The 22,035-nt window shown below is 38.7% G+C and overlaps 2 protein-coding genes across 6 annotated transcripts in view; one reads left to right on the top strand and one right to left on the bottom strand.

Moving 5' to 3' along the window:
• Positions 1-22,035, bottom strand: part of CENPP (centromere protein P) — a 329,199-nt gene that overhangs the window by 76,598 nt on the left and 230,566 nt on the right. The window lies entirely within an intron of this gene.
• Positions 1-22,035, top strand: part of ECM2 (extracellular matrix protein 2) — a 40,014-nt gene that overhangs the window by 10,386 nt on the left and 7,593 nt on the right. Inside the window, exons 3-6 of one of the 3 annotated variants that reach the window (XM_034775702.1) lie at positions 13,330-13,518; positions 16,509-17,057; positions 17,635-17,750; positions 20,639-20,774. In XM_034775702.1, the coding sequence (XP_034631593.1) occupies positions 13,330-13,518; positions 16,509-17,057; positions 17,635-17,750; positions 20,639-20,774 (990 nt within the window). Of the gene's footprint in view, positions 1-13,329; positions 13,519-16,457; positions 17,058-17,634; positions 17,751-20,638; positions 20,775-22,035 lie in introns of all 3 variants that reach the window. The other 2 variants (XM_034775701.1, XM_034775703.1) reach the window with 2 other exon arrangements.

Genomic DNA, 22,035 nt, shown 5'->3' with positions numbered 1-22,035 from the left:
GGAAACTTTTTTGGGGGGACCCTGTAACTTGGGAACCCATTGGTTAAATAACCCCAAATTTGGATCACTAACACCATATAATGCTCTCAGGAGGCACACCAAATTTCAAAGCAAGCCAATAAATAATTCAGATTTTAGAGCACTTAAAAGATTTAAGCTTTTTCGGTACCAGCACATGTGTAATATAAAAATGTACATTTTGTAATACCGTTCTCAATTTGGGTCCCTCAAAGATTTAGTAGTTGCCACGCACTACCTTGGATAAAACTTGACAGATTGAGACCATTTTGACCTGCATCATAACAATAGTTTTCTCTCTAACTCTGGGCAATTTTTTTAAAACTTTTTTTCCCCTGAGCATATATCTTTGGAACCCTGGCTCAAATGGCACCCTCCTGGGGCACACCAGTTTCAAAGAAATCCAACTAAACGTGACAATTTTCAAGGACTTAGAAAGGTTGATCTTTAAATAGATGTCATGAGCCAACCTTAACTATAGTGGCATTTATATATATGGATATAAACCTTAATATTAGGCAATACTATCAACACCACCCCTAACAGACACACCTACTTAAATAAAAAAATAAAAGTTTTATCATCCTAATGACTTCAGTACTTTTTTTTTATATAATTTACTGTGTTCAGTTCATGAAACTTGTTAATGACAATCATTTCTGCATGTCTATGTCTATGTCTTTAAGAGTAATATTTTCTGTAATTTTCCACAGACTGGCTGCACTTTACCTAATACATTTTTTCCCTTAGCCTGACTAATGTTTTCATAACCTCAAAATAGCTTTTAAGGTCACGTAATAATGTTCATAGCTCCTTTCTTAATATATCTGGTAAGTCAATTAATGGCTCACTGGCGCCCTAATGGCAATAAGTATTCGTAATACTCAAAACCACTTCAGATATTTTCCCAAATGTTAAAAACCTTAATACTTAAAATATTCCTTGAACTAAGTGTTTTGGGTATACTCTGATTTGTTTTTTTAATAAAATAAATTAATAGCTCTGAGATAATGGATCTAAATCTCAAAAGAATATTAGAAATGAGACTCAATGTCAGATATGTTATCAGTGGAAAGACTGATCCTCACAAGCATACAAAACACACTCTTAAGAGACAAGATCACCAATCTCTGTCCATATTTATAATCTGGTGATATTTAAAAGAAGCTGAATATAATCACACAGGAAGAGACAAAATCTACTGATATTGTATAAAAATAGTGCATGTTATTTCAGTGTCTACTTACTGACTCTTTAATCTAGTCATGCCTGTCTAGAAATTCTCCATGCTAAAAATCATTTTGTAATTTGGGGCGGAGGGACTTGCTGCCTTAGGGAACTAATAATGGAGTATTTCACTTATGTTTGTTAAAATCAGACCCAAATCATAATAATCTGATTTTTTTTTGGTGGACTATGTGGACTAAATTAGTGGTCTCTATCCAGGTCCTAGTCAAACATCACAAAAATCACTACCACAGTTTGCATATCCAAAAGCACTAGTTCACCTTATGAAAATTTTCTGTGTGTTACAGGATGTGTTGCATACCCAGAGAACTTTTGAAATCTTCTTGCGACTTAAATGGCAGAAAAAAATTTTATTCACATTTTCTAGAACAATTCACTTTTGGCCTGGAACTTCTTTCAGACTGAACTAACCATCTCAAAACAAGCTAGAAAATAGGAGGTTTTAATGGGAAGGCTGACAAAACTCTGACTATAGTAATTTCAGTGGGTGCTAATATAATGCATGCATAATAGATACTATTTACATTAAACCTTTCATTTGAAAACATTCTTTAAATTAAATAGAAGAAAATACCACATAAATAGCATGTACTCTATTTAAACCATTCTGATCTTTCTGTCAGAGACCATTAGTCATGCTGAAATAATGTGCGGTTTCCTTCATCCCCAGTTCTGTCCATTTCTGTTTAGACTTTTACCCAAAAGTTGAGGTAGAGCCATTGGTCTTATTTTAGTCGTAACCCAATACTGGATTTGCACCAAATTTCCGAAGATTGAAAGTCCTGTGCTTATCTGCCAAGGATTTCAACCACAAGGTATTATTCGGTCTAGTTTTTAAAGTTCAAAATTTTAGTTAAGATTAGATTTGGAAGTGTCTATTAAATAATAGACCTGCTATCATTAATTCTGCTTCAGAAGTAGAAAAAAAATCTTACATTTCTGTTGCTCCAAAGCACCACTCTTGCATAACTCCAATCAAAGACAATTTGTACTAAGCACGTGTATGAAAAGGAATGGACACAAACAGAATATTAATAATAGTAATCAGCTATCTGCATTCTTTTGTGTAATATCATGTACACAGGGATGAAATAAGTAAGTAAAATGTTTCGTTACTTGTAAGCAACTTTCCAGTCTCTTGTTTCTTGTTTATGGGTTAGGTCCTGCCTGTAATGTAGATCAGTGTAATGAGAGGTACAGAGTTGCACTACTTAAGGGGGTGCAGCCTCTCCTACTCCTTGCATTGCTGGTCCTGTATGGTGTGTGGATAAGAGGGGCAGGGAGGACCATAGTTCAACCTCCACTCTACCCCCTATGGGATATCATGAATCCCTGAGAAACTAAGGATGAGGTACAGGGACTGCAATTCTGCCTGGTCCTTATACAGGTCAAGCAAGAGGGAAACGTTACTTGCTCCCGTGTTATCACTGAGCACATGCAAATTGGCTAGGCGGGATTTTGTCCCTATATGTATAACCCCACCCTTTAAGAAATTCGAATTTAAATAGAAAGCAAAATTAATAATTGAATATATACACCTGCAGGAAGAAGCCACATCCTGACTCATTTCTTACTCAGTCTTCATTCAGACAAGACTTTCCTTGACCTCAGATATGGTCAAAAAACAAAAACAAAACAGAAATTTTGAAGAAAAGCAGAGATATTTCGAGCTCAGATAAGATATATGCTACTTTGCAGCTGCTGGCTTTTTATTTTTATTTTTTTTAGGGGCAAGTGTACTATTCTTTGAATTTCCTTTGGAGATGTGATAAATGAAAGGCAGCGGGTAGCTCCCTTTTATGGACACCCAGCCAGCCAGTTAGCTATAAATCCCTCTTGGTAGTTGTTCTCTACTTGCTTTACCTGTAAAGGGTTAAAAAGTCTCCCTGCATAGGTAAAAGGAAGGGAGTGGGCACTGACCAAAATGGCCAACGGGAAGGCTAGAACTTTTTAAAATTGTGAAAAAAACTTCCCCTTTGTCTGTCTTCCCCTGTTGTTCTCCCGGAGAGCAGAGACGGGGCTACCTGGCGCTGTTGAGGAGGATGAAAGGCCCAGGGAAGCAGAGCAGTTAACGGGAGCAGAGGGAAACCTTCCCATAGTTGGGACTCTCCTTCCAGATGGTGCTGGGGTTGTCTCTCGGACTGAGGTTACCTCTCTGGGGGAGGGAACTCCAGTTGCTAGGAAAAGGCAGATGTTAGTAATGGGAGATTCGATCATTAGAAATGTAGATAGCTGGGTTTGTGATGACCGGGAGAACTGTATGCTGACTTGCCTGCCTGGTGCGAAGGTTGCGGATCTCTCGAGGCATCTAGACAAACTTATGTGTAGTGCTGGGGAGGAGCCGGTGGTCGTGGTACATGTAGGTACCAATGACATACGGAAGAGTAGGAGAGATGTCCTGGAGGCCAAATTTAGGCTGCTAGGGAAGAGACTGAAATCCAGGACCTCTATGGTGGCATTCTCAGAAATGTTCCCAGTTCCACGCGCAGGGCCAGGCAGGCAGAGCTTCAGAGTCTCAATGCGTGAATGAGACGACAGTGTAGAGAGGAGGGGTTTACATTCATTAGGAACTGGGGAAACTTTTGGGATGGGGGAAGGCTATACAGGAGAGATGGGCTCCACCTAAACCAAAGTGGAACCAGACTGCTGGCACTAAACATTAAAAAGGTTGTAGAGCAGTTTTTAAACTAGGAGATGGGGAAAAGCTGACTGCTGCAGAGGAGCATGTGGATCGGACAGAGACTTCTCTTAGGGGAGAGTCTAATGATAGAGAATCTCCAGGTTATAGTCAGGAGCAGAGGATGGAACAGGATAATGTAAGGGCCAGATCAGATGTTAAACATTCACATAAAAAAGAATCTGACACATCAGAAAAGGGCAGACAAATAAACAGTGACAAGTTTTTAAAGTGCTTGTACACAAATGCTAGAAATCTAAATAATAAGATGGGTGAACTAGAGTGCCTTGTGATAAAGGAGGATATTGATATAATAGGCATCCCAGAAACCTGGTGGACTGAGAGCAATCAATGGGACACAATCATTCCGGGGTACAAAATATATCGGAAGGACCGGGGGGGAGGGGGAGGGAGGAGTGGCACTATCTGTGAAAGAAAATGTAGAATCAAATGAAGTAAAAATCTTAAGTGAATCCACATGTTCCATAGAATCTCTAAGGATAGAAATGTCATGCTCTAATAAGAATATAACATTAGGGATCTATTATCGACCACCTGACCAGGACAGTGATAGTGATGATGAAATGCTAAGGGAAATTAGAGAGGCTATCAAAATTAAGAACTCAATAATAGTGGGGGATTTCAATTATCCCCATACTGACTGGGAACACTTCACTTCAGGACGAAATGCAGAGATAAAATTTCTCGATACTTTAAATGACTGCTTCATGGAGCAGCTGGTATGGGAACCCACAAGGGGAAAGGCAGCTCTAGATTTAGTCCTGAGTGGAGCGCAGGAGCTGGTCCAAGAGGTAACTATAACTGGACCGCTTGGAAATAGTGACCATAATACAATAGCATTCAACATCCCTGTGGTGGGAAGAACATCTCAACAGCCCAACACTGTGGCATTTAATTTCAAAAGGGGGAACTATGCAAAAATGAGGGGGTTAGTTAAACAGAAGTTAAAAAGTACAGTGACTAAAGTGAAATCCCTGCAAGCTGCTTGGGTGCTTTTTAAAGACACCATAATAGAGGCCCAACTTCAATGTATACCCCAAATTAAGAACACAGTAAAAGAACTAAAAAAGAGCCACCGTGGCTTGACAACCATGTAAAAGAAGCAGTGAGAGATAAAAAGACTTCTTTTAAAAAGTGGAAGTCAAATCCTAGTGAGGCAAATAGAAAGGAGCATAAACACTGCCAAATTAAGTGCAAGAATTTAATAAGAAAAGCCAAAGAGGAGTTTGAAGAATGGCTAGCCAAAAACTCAAAAGGTAATAGCAAAATGTTTTTTAAGTACATCAGAAGCAGGAAGCCTGCTAAACAACCAGTGGAGCCCCTTGATGATCAAGATACAAAAGGAGCGCTTAAAGATGATAAAGTCATTGCGAAGAAACTAAATGGATTCTTTGCTTCAGTCTTCATGGCTGAGGATGTTACGGAGATTCCCAAACCTGAGCCGGCTTTTGTAGGTGACAAATCTGAGGAACTGCCACAGATTGAAGTGTCACTAGAGGAGGTTTTGGAATTAATTGATAAACTCAACATTAACAAGTCACCGGGACCAGATGGCATTCACCCAAGAGTTCTGAAAGAACTCAAATGTGAAGTTGCGGAACTATTAACTAAGGTTTGTAACCTGTCCTTTAAATCGGCTTCTGTTCCCAATGACTGGAAGTTAGCTAATGTAACACCAATATTTAAAAAGGGCTCTAGAGGTGATTCTGGCAATTACAGACCGGTAAGTCTAACGTCGGTACCGGGCAAATTAGTCAGAACAATAGTTAAGAATAAAATTGTCAGACACATAGAAAAACAAACTGTTGAGCAATAGTCAACATGGTTTCTGTAAAGGGAAATCGTGTCTTACTAATCTATTAGAGTTCTTTGAAGGGGTCAACAAACATGTGGACAAGGGGGATCCAGTGGACATAGTGTACTTAGATTTCCAGAAAGCCTTTGACAAGGTCCCTCACCAAAGGCTCTTACATAAATTAAGCTGTCATGGGATAAAAGGGAAGGTCCTTTCATGGATTGAGAACTGGTTAAAAGACAGGGAACAAAGGGTAGGAATTAATGGTAATTTCTCAGAATGGAGAGGGGTAACTAGTGGTGTTCCCCAAGTGTCAGTCCTCGGACCCATCTTATTATTTATTATCATCAACTTATTTAGAAATGATCTGGAGAAACAGGTAAACAGTGAGGTGGCAAAGTTTGCAGATGATACTAAACTGCTCAAGATAGTTGAGACCAAAGCAGACTGTGACGAACTTCAAAAAGATCTCACAAAACTAAGTGATTGGGCAACAAAATGGCAAATGAAATTTAATGTGGATAAATGTAAAGTAATGCACATTGGAAAAAATAACCCCAACTATACATATACTATGATGGGGGCTAATTTAGCTACAACAAGTCAGGAAAAAGATCTTGGAATCATCGTGGATAGTTCTCTGAAGATGTCCATGCAGTGTGCAGAGGCGGTCAAAAAAGCAAACAGGATGATAGGAATCATTAAAAAGGGGATAGAGAATAAGACAGAGAATATATTATTGCACTTATATAAATCAATGGTACACCCACATCTCGAATACTGCGTAGAGATGTGGTCTCCTCATCTCAAAAAAGATATACTGGCGCTAGAAAAGGTTCAGAAAAGGGCAACTAAAATGATTAGGGGTTTGGAATGGGTCCCATATGAGGAGAGATTAAAGAGGCAAGGACGCTTCAGCTTGGAAAAGAGGAGAATAAGGGGGGATATGATAGAGGTGTATAAAATCATGAGTGATGTGGAGAAAGTGGATAAGGAAAAGTTATTTACTTATTCCCATAATACAAGAAGTAGGGGTCATCAAATGAAATTAATAGGCAGCAGGTTTAAAACAAACAAAAGGAAGTTCTTCTTCACACAACGCACAGTCAACTTGTGGAACTCCTTACCTGAGAAGGTTGTGAAGGCTAGGACTATAACAGCGTTTAAAAGAGAACTGGATAAATTCATGGTGGTTAAGTCCATTAATGGCTATTAGCCAGGATGAGTAAGGAATGATGTCCCTAGCCTCTGTTTGTCAGAGGGTGGAGATGGATGGCAGGAGAGAGATCACTTGATCATTGCCTGTTAGGTTCACTCCCTCTGAGGCACCTGGCATTGGCCACTGTCGGCAGACAGGATACTGGGCTAGATGGACCTTTGATCTGATCCGGTACGGCCATTCTTATGTTCTTATGCTGTAAAAAGCTTTGGGCCAGGTATGAAAAATCACCAGATCATACCTAGAAACTCTAATTTGAAACCCCAGATATGTAAGTAGATCAGGAAATGTCTAGGAAGACGCAATTAGGTTTATCTCTTATATTTCTTTATGGATTGTTGACTCTTCTGTGCTAACCCCAGGTGCTTTTGTTTTGCTTATAACCTTTAAGCTGGACCTCAAGAGAGCTATCTTGATGCTTAATCCTTGTAATTATTTTTTTAAATCTAGCAAAAAGACTAAGTTCCAAATGTATTTCCTTTCTTTTTGTTTTTAATAAAATTTACCTTTTTTTAAGAACAGGATTGAATTTTTGTGTCCTAAGAGGTTTGTGCATGTTGTTTAATTAGGTGGTGGCAACAGCTGATTTCCTTTGTTTTCTTTCTCAGCTCTTCCCCGGAGGAGGGGTGAAAGAGCTTGAGGGTACCCCATAGGAAGGAATTCCTAAGTGTGCCTTCCTGGTTTCTCGCACTTGGGTGGTGGCAGCATCTACGCATCCAAGGTCAGAAAAAAGCTGTAGTCTTGGGTGTTTAATACAAGCCTGGAGTGGCCAGTATTAATTTTTAAAATCCTTGCAGGCTTGGACACTTGAAGTGCCAGAGTGGGGAATCAGCCTTGACAGGCGAGTATATGAAAAAAATATAATGACCCTTACAGAGCACATAGACATGTGCAGTCAGGATCTTAGCAGTGAGTATCTCCCTAACAGCTATATTATGGATACCTGGGTGGAATGAGGAAGGGTTCGGAGTCAAACACTATTTGGACCCAGATAATTTCCTCTTCTGCTAGCATGGTTTGAGCTGATCAGAGTGCAAGTGAATAAAGGCTTATGCTAATGAAAATATTGATATAAATCTGTGGACTGTGCAGGCCTTTTTCAGAAAATAACAGAAAAGAAATTAGAGGTAATTGCCAACACCGACACCTCAAGTGATCACCCTTCTTAGGCTAGGTCTACACTACCCGCCTGAATCGGTGGGTAGAAATCGATCTCTCGGGGATCGAATTATCACGTCTCGTCGGGACGTGACAATCGATCCCCAAATCGACACTCTTACTCCACCAGCGGAGATGGGAGTAAGCGCTGTTGATGGGGAGCCTCGGAGGTAGATTTTGCCGCCGTCCTCACAGCGGGGTAAGTCGGCTCCGATAGGTCGAATTCAGCTATGCTATTCGCGTAGCTGAATTTGCATATCTTAAATCGACCCACCCCGTAGTGAAGACCTGCTCTTAGAATGAGCGACTGTTGCTTCTTTCTCTCAGCTTCCCAGATGACGGGTTAGGTAACACTAGATATTGGCTCAGGATTAATCTCTCTTGCACTATGCTGTGTGCGCATGTGTGGACTTTGAGAGGAAGTTCCACTTTCATCTAAATCAGATCTAAGAAACAAGTTCTCAGGATTAATGTGAAGGTCATTATAATAACTATGGCCTGTTCCTTCACAATCTTCTTTAACATCTTTGCTCTCAAGTGGTTGAGAGGGAAATGGCATAAAGAAGGATTTTTAACCCAGTTCTGAAATAAGGGGACAACAGCCTCTGCTTCTGAATGTCTCTTCCTCATGTAGTACTTCTTTTGGCTTTCCATCTGGACTTACATGCAAACACGTTAATCAACAGGCTTCCAATCTGGCCTGTGGTGCACCAAAGACTAGGTGATATAGACTGTATTCCCTGGGTTCTAAGCATGTCTTGTTGAGCTAGTCAACCTTGACTTTCCTACCTGATGTAGGGTTCCAAGGAGTAGATCAAGGCTACTTCTCTAAGCAGTGATGGTTTTCTCCCTTCTTGGCAATTATATACATATCATGATTCTGAAGAATCATCTGCTGGAAATGGAGAAGTGAGGTTGATAGTCCGTAGCATGGGACAGATTATATGCCTCTCTGGGCTACATCTGCTCCCAGTCATATTTTTTATTCATATTATGGAAGTGCTTAGGATCCCTACTCATGGACCATCGTGCTAGGTGCTGTATAAACACAGGACAAAAAGACGATCCTTGCAGGAGTCCAGTTATATTCCTACTATCTGGGGTCTGGCATTTATACCGATGACCAGTTTCTCTGGACCCAGTCTTAGGTAGTTGTTATGTTACATTAAGAATGAATTAACCAATTGCTGACAGGAAGTGAATCAAGAATTGTGCCAGGTAGCCACACAGGAGAAAAACTAGTTCAGAAAGTTGATATTAGGATAAATATTTGGCGAATCACCCCCTATCTTCTTCTGTCTCACTTCTGAAATAAAGCTGGCTTTGGATGATAACTTAAATGGTAGACTTCTCTGTGGATTGTAATGGGTGTTCAAAGCCATGTTTCTCAAGGTTTTTGCAATGGCTGCTGGGCCCTGTCTAACACGATGAAAAGTTATCAGACATTGGTGGACATATATCCCTTTCACTTGAAGATACAAGTGGTAAGGCATTTGTGAATATCTATGTAGAAGTTATGAGTCAAAAAAGGAGTACTCTGAATAGAAAATGCTTCTTGTCACAGAAAAAATTCTAATGCCTCTGGGTGAGTCTCCCTGATCATATCTCCAGAAGGTTTATTTTAATATTTTGAAGTTTTGGGAAGATAATAAGGTAATGGTAGATTTCAGTGTTTCCGTCTGGAATACCGATCTCCTTATAGACTTGTTGAGAGACCTGAAATCTAGAATGGGCTGCATGCGATTGTTTCTCTTTGTACCTCAAACAATACTGTACCCTTTCCAGAATATCAGTCTCTCCATGGAACTGGTTCCGTAGTTCCAGTATGTAGGAGATGGACTACTACACCTTTCATCTTCTGATGCTGTGAAGAGTCTTGTTGATAGTGTTGATTTATTTTAATTTAATTTGGGATAACAAACTTGACCCTGGGACAATGAGTTTCATTGAATATCCTTCCCTGATTATCTGAAGCACCCATTTTCTGATGTGCTTCACTCCCAGATAAAGGCCTACCCTGAAGCATGCCCTCATAGGAGGGGTAATTTGTCCAGACTTGGGAAACCCCAAAAACAAGAACAGCTTTAGCCTGGATGAAGAATTTTATTGTGTGTGTTTTGTTTTTGGGCACCTGCTCACAGTTGAGCACAGATTTCTACAATAAAAGACTGCAGCCAATGCTCTGAGGGTTGAGGCTGCAGTATCCAAGTTCAGTCTGAGTGATTATCTTATTCTACTGTTTATCGGTTTGACAGAAATACTACCTCAACTGGTATGACTATGCCCTTTAACAAGGAGGCCATAGAAGGCTTAACCTTAGTCAGAAAAATGAAGACCTTATAGCCCTTAGATACAAGATAGGACTTTAAGGGAATTCCTACTCCACCTTCTTCACATATTCATAAACCAAATGAGGAAGATTTACACAGCAGTCAGACAATTTTGCAGGGTTAGGGTCTTTGAGTTTGTGTATTTTTACTGTTGTATTTTCTAAAAGTATAAGCACCTATGAAGTTAAACCCCCATTTATATGTAATTCTTCAATGTCTGGTGAACTGTATGAGGTATCTCAAAATCTCAGCTTTAAAGACTTCTCTTTCTGTTTAGAAGATCTTAAAACTTCTTATAAAAGGTTTTAAGACTTTTTGCTTTCTCTTTTATTGCTGATTGTGAGCAATATCCTTCACCAGTCCCCTGGACCAAACTCCTGAGAGAAAGGTGGGAAGGGATCTGTGAGGGGGAGACTACATTACCAGGGGAACTGAAAGGAAGGAAGGAGTCTGTAGGCATGTCTCCTGCGTGCTTCCATAAGGAAAAAGGTAGCCACTTTATGACTCCTGTGGGACTAGGGAGGCTGGATGGGAAGTAGAAATAGGTCCATCTCTCAGGGAGGAGGATGTGAATCAATTCAAACTAAACTACTCCGCTGCTTGGTCTGGATTGTGTGGGGACTGACCACAGAAAATAAAGTAGTGAGCCAGAGCCACTGGAGACAAATGGCTCATTGGAATCAGAAAGTTTTCACTTTTCATGGCAGAGGAAGCTATGCAGATAAAACAAATTGTGGGAAGAGGGGATAACTTTGCAGCTTTATCAAACATCTTAGCACAGACTTTGCCTACCTGCAGGCTAGGAGTTTGAATTTCTTCCTGCTGGTTGCTAAGGGGGTGGGGACCTTTGCCTTTCCCCGAGATTGAGGAGTCTCCAGTGAAACTTTCCTGCTTGCTTTGCAAACTGTGGGAATAGGGGTCCCATGTTTGGTATGAAAAAAACTTCCATGACACTGATTCTGGCCTGTTCTCAACAAAAGGAGCTTTCATGTGCTCTGCTCAACCATCCCGGGGTGGACTTTGCCCACACTTTGGTCTGCTGTCTCTGTCTGACATTTCTGAGAAGTAGAGTACTGTCTTTTAAACCCTCAGAAACCCAAAATATTTGTTTTCATTTTAACTGTTTTGAGGGAAACAACCTCAAAGCCACTGAAGAAACAGATACATTTAGTTAAAAATCTTAAAAATCGTGTGAAAATTCTGCTGCAAAGGAAGGCCTTCAGTGTGCTACATATGCTGCTTGGAGGCTAGGGTGGCCACTGCCACATCCCTAGAATACCTGACCTTCCAGTATTTCTGGGAACAGTGTGGGCCCACCTTGACCAATGTGATCTTGCAAAATGCACAATGCATATGAGGCACATTGCATCGAGGACATGATTTTGAAGAGCCTGTCACTCCACACCCACTGGCATGACCTCAGCTGGTGCATATGAGGTCACACCAGCAGGTCTGGAGCAGCATGCTCTTGAAAATGGTGTTTCCCATCTGTGATACCAGGATAGCCAGTTCTGTCTCAGTACTGGCCGGGGACAAAACCATAGAAAAAAACATCTGTCTGGCTTAAAACCTGACAAATTGGCTATCTACTGGAGGCAGAGAATTCTGGAAAATTCTTCCTGAGGGGTGATCTGAAGCTCTGGTTCAGAGCAAAGTTCTGATCAGCCTTCTGTTGCCACAGACAGGGAACATCTCTCCATGAAGACTCTCAGACATGGAAGGGATTAAGAATAGAAACTATAACCAGTTCCCATCAGATGTCCATGTCATAAAAGCCACCATCAGAAATGATGCTAATTGTCCCCTCTGTAGGCAGAGCAGAGCAGAGGGGCCAAAAATCAAAAAGGACATGTATAATTAACTATACCATCCCATCTCCCACCTTAATGACCCTACCAGGTCAGGACTGAGGCACAGTGGTAGGGCAATGTGAGAGTAGCTGATATAGATTCTGCCCATGTTTAAACCATTTTTTAGAAAAAGGATTTTTATTTACAACTGTCGATCTGGCATGTTTTAATAAACACTAAACTCACCTAAGGCTAAATCCTGATTCTGCTGTTGTCAATGGGCATTCTTTTCACTTCAATGGGCAAGGATTTGGCTCTGTTCTGTTCAGGTTCTTATACTGTGCTCATCACCTTAGAAACTGAACGCTTTCCACTCATGCATTAAGCAACATGACTACACATCTGTTACATGTTGTTTGTTCTCTCATCCTTTCCCCACAGGGAGATAGATGTATGTGCAGTGGAGTCTCTTGGTTTGGAAGTGATGAGGTTTGTGAATGTCACTGTGATGCCCTTGCTTCCTAGAGAATATGGTGATGGGTGCTTTAGAAATACATACTAAAAAGAAATGTTTTATGTTCTCTTCAGTTCATTATCAACTATTGAGGACTCAGATATTCAGAGTGAAATTGTAAGCTAAAGTATTTTACCTACATATTTGAAATATCCCCATTATATTAAAAATGTCTGGTGTAATTTTTACAGAAAAGAATAATACACATATTTAAGAATTCTTCTTTCATACTGTACTCAAGCACCAAACTAAGACTCTCCTACATAAATACATTCTGCAGAGAAATCATTCATTCACTTCCAGGTTAAGAGCAATAAAAGCATTTAACACCGGAAACATTAATTAGCTGAAAAGCATCTACTGAAGATCCAGTAAATTGAAATATTTGCCTTTAGCATTAGCCATATTCTCTGGCTTTCCCAACCACTTTACTATTAACATCAAGTATATCAAAGATCTAAACAATGAAACTGTATAATGTGTATTTCAGTTTAAGCTATCAAAGAATTATTATTTAATTCATCTCTTGCTTTTGACCTAATTCTTTTTCTTTTATTAGGAAAGAAAGGGCACTGTACAGCTAACGGGATGATTATGTACGACAAAGCTGTGTGGTCCCCCAAACCTTGCATTACTTGTCTTTGTTCAAAAGGAAAAGTGATTTGTGATGAAACTACGTGCCTTTCTCTGACATGTCACAAAACTGTGATACCTGAAGGAGAGTGCTGCCCAGTTTGCTCTGATATTGGTACAGTACACCATACTATCTTCTTATCCATCATTTAATTTTCTATTTGTTATTTTTACTATTTTAAAACTACCTCAAACAAAACATTAAATAAAGGCAAAGGGTAAGTGATATAACCTATAAAATACAAGTAATGATTTATGCAATTTTATTATACATATTTAACTGTTTTTCTAAAATATATATTATAGACATTATTTGGAGGAAATTCTATGGCCTGTGTTAACAGGAGGTCAGAATAAATGAACAAAATGGTCCCTTCTGGCCCTGGAATCTTTGAAACAAACAATTTTTTAAAATGCAGAAAGTAGAAAAGTTCAAAATTATGTAATAACAGCAGCTGTACAGATCAATTTTTCTTTACAGAATCAACAAAAATTATTTCATAATACAATTCAAAAGGCATGTTGCTCCCAAATGGAAATACTCTCTGTCTCCAATGGGAAAAGGATCAGGGCCCCATATTTTCTATTGATTTTTTCCCATTCTATTTTCTCCTCCCCTCACTATCATCCCTATGCTTTTTCAGCTAATGAAATAAAAGCATAAACTTTACTCCTTTGCAGTACATACCAAAAAGAAATAAGGTTCCATTTATAAAGTGTTAATAATGATTTCTACATGATATAAAAGCACATTAGACACATGCGTAGTATGTGTTATAGATCGTTATAAGAACATCAGAAGAAAGCAATAAAAAGTGGTAGTTACAAGCAGTCTATTAACCTGTTTGACACTAACATCTATGACAACTGATCAACCATTTATTAAAACCTCCGTTAATCATTTATTAACCCTGGATATATTACCTATAAAATTAACTCTAATAGAAAGTGTGACCAAATGTCCAAGTTATCCATCACTCCACACTGAAAACCCCCCCACAAAACTTTTCACTATAGAAAAGCATCTTTTCTATTGTTAGAATGATGCATTGTTTCCAGTGAAGCCAATGATAACTGAAGGTCCCCACCTAGAAGGATCAGACCCTAGCATCTCTTTTGCACTTAAACTAGATAGTGGAGAGTCTAGTTATGCATTCAGGAAACAAGTACCAATATTTCTTATCAGACTTTAAAGTAACAAAGTGATAAAGATGTTCTAAATACCAGTTAATGTGTTTTAGTAAAACAAGTTTCCAAGGTTCAGTAAATATTTTCTCTTAAACAGGGTATACAATTTTTAAAACCATTGTTTTTGAGTAACACTAATTTTACATTATCACTAGAATTTCTATTTTAAAATAAAGAATCAGAAAAAGTTATGAATGTAATTGAGTCCACTCTCCTTTTGGCAGATGGAACTCATAAACAAATACAATGGGTGGTGAGCGTATAAAAACGTGTACTGGCTCAAGTTGACCAAGTTAACATGGCAGAATATCAGCAAGAACACCCTCCATCCCTGTGGTTTCAGGCGATGAAAAGAAAGGAGGGAAACTGGATTGGTGATATTTGCACAGATAAAAGTATTATTTATCCCACAAGAATGCACACTATTTAACTTCTGTACTTACAGTGACAGTAGTAGTGATATTTTTTCTTTCTACATCTCTGCTGGGTTGAGCATGGGTGGAAAGTTGATTATAAAGCTAGTAGCAAGATTGATGTAAAGAGGAACAATTATACTTGATTTATTCAAATTGCCATGGTTTGCATGTGCACATGCATATGTACATGCACAAATTGCACTGCAATCTTTCCACTATGGCTCTGAACGTCACAGGGATCTGGGAGAACAGATGAATCAACATACCAGTATCCAGGGCCGGCTCTGGCTTTTTGGCCACCCCAAGCAAAAAAAACATACAAAAAAAAAAACAAAAAAACCTGCGGCGTGGCCGGAGCGCGGGTGCAGGGGGACCGGCTGGGGAGGGGACGGTGAGGGAGCGGGCGGGAGAGAGAGAGAAGGGGGCGGCCAGGGCTACAGCAGGGGTGCTACCACGCGGCTCCTCCTGCTGCGCCTCCTCCTGCTGCCTGCCGTGAGGGCTCCGCTCCAGTCGGCGGGGAGGGAAGGAAGAGGACTGCCCTGCAGGGCACTCCGGTCCTCCATGCCGCCGCCCCCTACAGGGCTGGCGGAGCGGAACAAAAAAAAAAGCAGCCGTGCCGCCCTAGGATTGGGCAGAATGCCACCTCGAACAATCTGCTGCCCCAAGCACTAGCTTGCTCAGCTGGTGCCTGGAGCCGGCCCTCCGGGTATCTCTCCAGCCAACCTCCCCTCTCCAGACAGCTTTAACCAGAGCTGTACCAGCTAGCTGCTGCTCCCCCAGTGAGAGAAAAGGGTTCTGGGAACCTAGTGCTACTGCAAACCCTCCTCCCATCTCCAGGCACACTTTTTTCTATTTGGGACCTTGGGCCAGGCACATAACATTAATAAATGCAACAGTTCAAATATGTAATACCAAATCAAGCCTATATTCAAATTCTTTTGGGACTGCTTTGATGCATTCCTATTTATCATATTAACATCTTTACAAAAAAGAATACAGATAATTATTCTATGTTTTAGCTGCTGTAAAGGCTTAACCATTTATTGTCATACTCACTCAAAATCTGGATTCTCCACTAACCAGCTCTGTTCAGTAAAATTCATCAGATGCTGAATTTGCATAATTGTAATATTATTATCCCCTCATAAAGGCATTATACACTGATATTTGAATCGTTTTTACAGTAAGGATTCATCAAGAACCACAAAACAAACATTCAACATTTTAGTGTAACAAATTTATAATATAATTAGGATTATAAATAATAAATACATTTTTCATTCCTTAAAATCACATTCTCAGTGTGAATTTATTTCTTCTATAATTAGAATATTTATAATGTTTGGGGGGCATAATAGTTACGAACACTAACTTCATTCTCATTTCCTCTTATACTGCCATTTTATTTCCCCCCCCTCACTTTCACTACCATGGACATGCTCATTTTCAGTACAAAATATTTCACTGGATGACACACCTGAAATTTCTGGTGCTTCTCCAGAGCCCAGTGACCCTAGTGATCCAATGCTATTGAAATCACTGCATACCCAGGCTGAAATGGATGAGTTACTCAGACGAGAGAAGGAAGAACTTGAAGGGAGAGAAAAGGAAATTCACAAAAAGGATGAAGAGAACAGGAAGAGAAAAGAAAAGAAATCTTCCTTGAAAAAAATACATGACTATGAAGCCCATCAGAAAGTAGAGGAGGAAATAAGCAGGAGAGAGGAAGAAAAAAGAAGAGCATATGAAGAGGAAGAGCTACAAATTGAAAAGGAAGAAGAAAAAAGAAAGGAAAACAAACATCCAGAGCAAGAAAGAAAACAACAAAAAAGCGAAGAGGAAGAAGGGGAAGAGGAAGAGGATGAACATATTTTACGAGGTGATGTTTTCAGAATGCCCCCTCGATTCCCAATTCCTGTTCCTCCTGCAGAAATTCCTCCTTTGCCAACTGGATGTTCCATTTCTGACACCACAGTAAGCTGCATTAATGCCAAACTTACACAAATACCACCAATTACTGATCCAGAGCTAACAAGCTTAGAGCTTGAAGGTAAGAAAATAAGTTTGCTTTATATTATTTTCTTCATCAATTAAAATTTAGCCCTCCCCAAAACCCACAATTTTAATGTTAGTATATTATAATGTGAAATGCTTTATACTACTAGTTTCTTATCACAAAAAGAGATTTAAAGGCATTTTACAACTAAGCCTGAAAAATTAGGCAACAAAGTAAGCCTGAGAAACAAGCAACAACCTAAAAATTAAAAGGTTTTATATTCCACTATCAAGGCCCTCAGAAGTTCAGGCCCATGTACTGGACATTAATTTATGATTTCTCTTATTACATTAGCTCTCCAATACTAATGCTTTTCTGCTCCTAAGGATGGTTTTGTAATTATAGTAATTTTAGATCTATGGTAATCTAATAAAAGACATTAGTGCCATGTTGCTACAATCTAACTTGCTTTTCAAAATTTAGATGCTACTAGTGTTGAGACACAGAGACATACAGTTGACTTTATTTCCATAAATACATTTGTACTTGTACATTACCTAGTTACCTGACTCAGACCGTATAAGATGCAACACATTACTAAGATATAAATATTTTTAACTATCTGTCCTAGGGAATACCATCACTTCCATTCCAGATGAAGCATTCAATGGGATTCCTAATTTGGAAAGGCTTGATCTAAGTAAAAATAATATTACTTCTCCAGGCATAGGTCCACAAGCGTTCAAAGTAAGCATGCATACTCTTTCTAACATCTCTGTCACTGATTTGTGCTTGAAGTAGATCTGGCAGAATACTATTGGGTAAATCATCAGCTGATGTAAATGGTTGTAGCTTCACTGGAGTCAATGGAGCTATGACAATTTGCACTAGCTAGAGATCTACTCCTATGTAATGAATATATGATTAATAAAATTTTGCCATTTTCAACAAACCATTTTTGCAGTTTTCAGCCAGTTATATAGTTGGTCGAATACTATTCACTGAAAAAGTTATTTACTGAATAACAATTATATTAATATTTTTCTGGTATTTTACCAGCTTCAGTTTTGAGATTTTTAAAAATTGTTTTTCCATTATCATAAAGTGCTTCTTATATCATTTTTAGAAACCTCATAGTACTTGGACTCTCTTTTAAAGAAAAGTAGTATAGAAAGGGAAGCTTTTGAAGGGTACACTGGCTTGACAGCCCTGCACAGTGAAGTTCTTTATACGTCTAAAAACACAGAAGTTGCCCCACCAGTGTGCCTTATTGTCGAACTCAGTCATTAGCCTGCTAACAAGGGTGCCTGAACAGGCATCGGATAGTGCGGTGTTTTTCTTTATAGTCTTCATCTTGAAAGGTGCTGAGCGCTCTATTTCCAATCTAGCGAAGTACTTAAGTACGTGTTTAACTTTCGCCACATGATCAATGACATTGCTGTCAAAGGGACTACTTATATGCTTAATTAAGGCACATACTTAAGTGTTTTGCTAGATCAGGGCTAGAATGCTCAGCATGTCACAGGATCAAGCTCTACAAGGACACCTGAGTTAAGACCCGGATGGTGACCATCAGCTAATTTCACACAGGCCATCTAACAGCCAATAAACGCTAAATACCAATCTGAGCTGGATTTCTAGCCAATAACCTAGAGATTAAAGGCTTTATATTCCACTATCAATGCTCTCAGAAGTTCAGGCCCATCTACAGTAAATTAATTTATGATTTCTCTTATTACATTAGCTCTCCAACACTAATGCTTTTGTGCTCCTAAAGATGGTTTCATAATGATAGTAATCTTACATCTATGGTAATCTAACAAAAGACATTAGTGCCATTGTCCCCTTAGTACAAATGAATTTGAGAACATGATTTTGCTTAGTTTAACTGAATAAAAACCAAAGCGTAAACCTAAATTTTTGTTTGCAAAAACATTAATCCTCTGAACAAATTGGGAAATAAACTATGAGGAATACGCAAACTATTAAAAACAGGATCCTGTTTTCATACAAACTACCTAGGTAACAAAATATCAGGGAAGATAAATACAGAACATATGACACACAAGCAGAACTGCCACTAAGTAGAATTTTCTTTATAATTTACATGGAGAATGAGCGTTTGAAGTCTTCCAAGACTAACTTTGCAAAAGATTGAATATCTATGTTACTTATTTAATTAGCAATATCCACATATCAGAATTATTTATTAGTACTGCATTGATTGTCCATAATAAAAATCTTCTGATAGTAAGCTGTAGTCGCAAAAAGTGTTTGGACCCTGATTTCGGCCTCAATCCAGCAAAGCACTTAAGTACATACAGTATATAGTTCCATTGGTTTAAATGCCCCACTGAACAGTGTCCTTAGACCTCTCACAATTGCTCTCACAAATTCTACAAATTTCAACTGTTAGGTGAAATAAAATAGGTCAGAATTACATTTTCCCCCTTTTTATTCTATGAGATTTTTTTTAAAAGATGACATTTTATTATAAAATATTTTTATTTGTACCTGTATTTTATAAAACATACAAAAATCTAAAAAACACACTAAAGAATAAAAGGAACACGAGTCATAGCCAAAAAAGGCTCATTTAAAATTGTACCCCCTTCAATGTCCTGTCAGTGGAAAATTTCCCCCAGCTATTGAAATGTTTACTGCCATATTTACTCTTTTGCCTGCAGGAGACTTTTGCCCCTTAGCTCCACAGGATAACTGATGAGACAATGTTTAATGTCAGCCAGGGTAAGCGCTACCATACATAATGGTATCAAGGACATTCCGATCATGCTTATGTAATCCTTGGATGTACATATAGTTTATCTGATTGACACACACAGTATGAGAGAAAATGTGGATGAGGTAATATCTTGTATTGAACCAACTTCTGTTGGTGAAAGAGAAGCTTTTGAGCTTACACACATAGCTCTTCTTCATAGAACACTGACGCTTTACAACTTATACATCATTTTAACTCTCAACCTGCAAAAAGGCCACGTGCCTCTACTCCTAAGCCAAAAAGTCTACTGAACTGTAGTGGACCAGTAGCCCTAGAGGCGATTTACTGAAAAACATTGACTACTGTAGATTAAGTACATAATATGAAAATACTATAAAGGCTTGTAAGTATCTAAGAATTCCTAAATATTATGAAAAGGTTAGATAAGTGAGGTGATTGGATGAGTCAAGGATTAGTAACAGGACTGGGGTCCAGTATGGCTGGGATGGCGGCTGGCCGGCCCATGTGAAAGAGGTTGATGAACTAAGTCCAATTCTTGGATGACAGATGTTCATATCACAAAACATACCCTCACAACTGACACCCTTGTTAATAGAAAGACCAATGGTTCAAGTACTTAGAGAAAGAACTCCTTTCTTACCAAAACACTGGATATTCCACAACAGCGTTGAGGTGCTACTGCTACCCAGTCTTTACCTGTTCTGTGTATATCAGACTCAAGTCTCCATTTTATCAACCTGCTGCTTTTTATGAAACTTACCTAACACAACCAACAGCAGCATCAGCAACAAAATTAACATGGTTAGTAAAATGGCAATTACAATTTTAGGTTATTTGACAATATAATTTTATATTTTGTTAACTGAATTCTGATTTCTCCCCCCCAATTAAGATCCTGAAAAAGTTAAAACGTTTGTATATGGATGGAAACGCACTAGTACATATCCCTCCTGAATTACCGTCAGCTTTAGAAGAACTTAAAATAAATGAAAACCATCTCCATGCTATTGATGAAGACAGTTTACAAGGTATTTAAGAAGTGAATACTGAATCAATGAAATTAGATTTGAAACTCAAAATGCAGAATAGAATTTTGAGACCTTGCATATTAAGCAAAATCTGGAGAATTTGAGACCAATTTTCATCTGCCATTGTAGATGGAAAAATTAAAGTTAAATATGAGTAACAGACTGATCCTGCAAAGACTTATACACATGTTGAACTTTACATTCATGAGTAAAGTTAAGCACATGCACCCATCTTTGCCAGTCAGGATCTAAATGTATTTTTGTTAGTCATTGCCAATCAAGGCAGCATACTACAGCAAGATTCTAGGATCTTTTATTTCTATAGGAGGCAGAGACATTGTGTTAAATAACAGAAACTTAATCATTAGATTGATAAATAGATGTGTTTTTCCAGATGTCTGTACGGCAACAAAACCCAGAAGACTTGCATGAAACTTGAGTTTTTAAAATCTGAATTATCTTGTAATTCTGAGGAATGTCAGTGTTTTTCACAGCAATGTCTGTGCTAATGCTCAAGTTCCCTAGGGAAACTGGATTGTGCACTGCACAGGGAGTATGTACACCTACATCCCAGTGTTGCTGCATTATGTACAGTGGAACCAGTATGGATATTTTTATACTCATGGGACAGGAAACAGGTTTTGATCTCTGTGCCTCAAGAAAGCAGAATAAAATTTAGATGAAATTATTCAACATTTTTGTTTATGAACTTTAATATTTTGTAATTGAGAATGAAGAACTTTTTGTCATGAAATGATAATTTTTTGTTTACATATAGTAGCCAACATTTAGTTCTTCTGAAATATATCTGGAAGATCAAGGTCTACAATACCCACTCCCTAGGAAGGGAGATACAGGATACTCCATGCAGAGTTCTCAACACATAGTTGTACAATGAGGTGGGGGAAGGACCTGTGAACCTACAAAGGGTGCAATTAACATGACCACTAAACATATGAATGACTGGAGAGCTGTGGGAGAATCCTACAGATCTTTGGGCATCTGTGCAGAAGGTCAGCACCAATATATTGCTCCATGCACCCTCCTGAGGTCTTGAATTACTAAGGAGCTTGTGCTACCATTAGCTCCCTGCACCTGCCTTATTTTCCCATTCTGAAAGTACAATATTAAAATAATAATAATCTTATGCTGGAAATTGCATGGCTCTCCTGGAGGACAATAAAGAAGTTATATAATGGGCTGTAAACAAATTTTGTATTATCAATACATTTCAGTTGCATTTTTCATAATTTAACTATAT

Source organism: Trachemys scripta, chromosome 7, assembly GCF_013100865.1.
Source record: "Trachemys scripta elegans isolate TJP31775 chromosome 7, CAS_Tse_1.0, whole genome shotgun sequence".
Lineage (NCBI taxonomy): Eukaryota > Metazoa > Chordata > Testudines > Emydidae > Trachemys > Trachemys scripta.
This window is presented reverse-complemented; position numbering and strand designations above follow the sequence as displayed.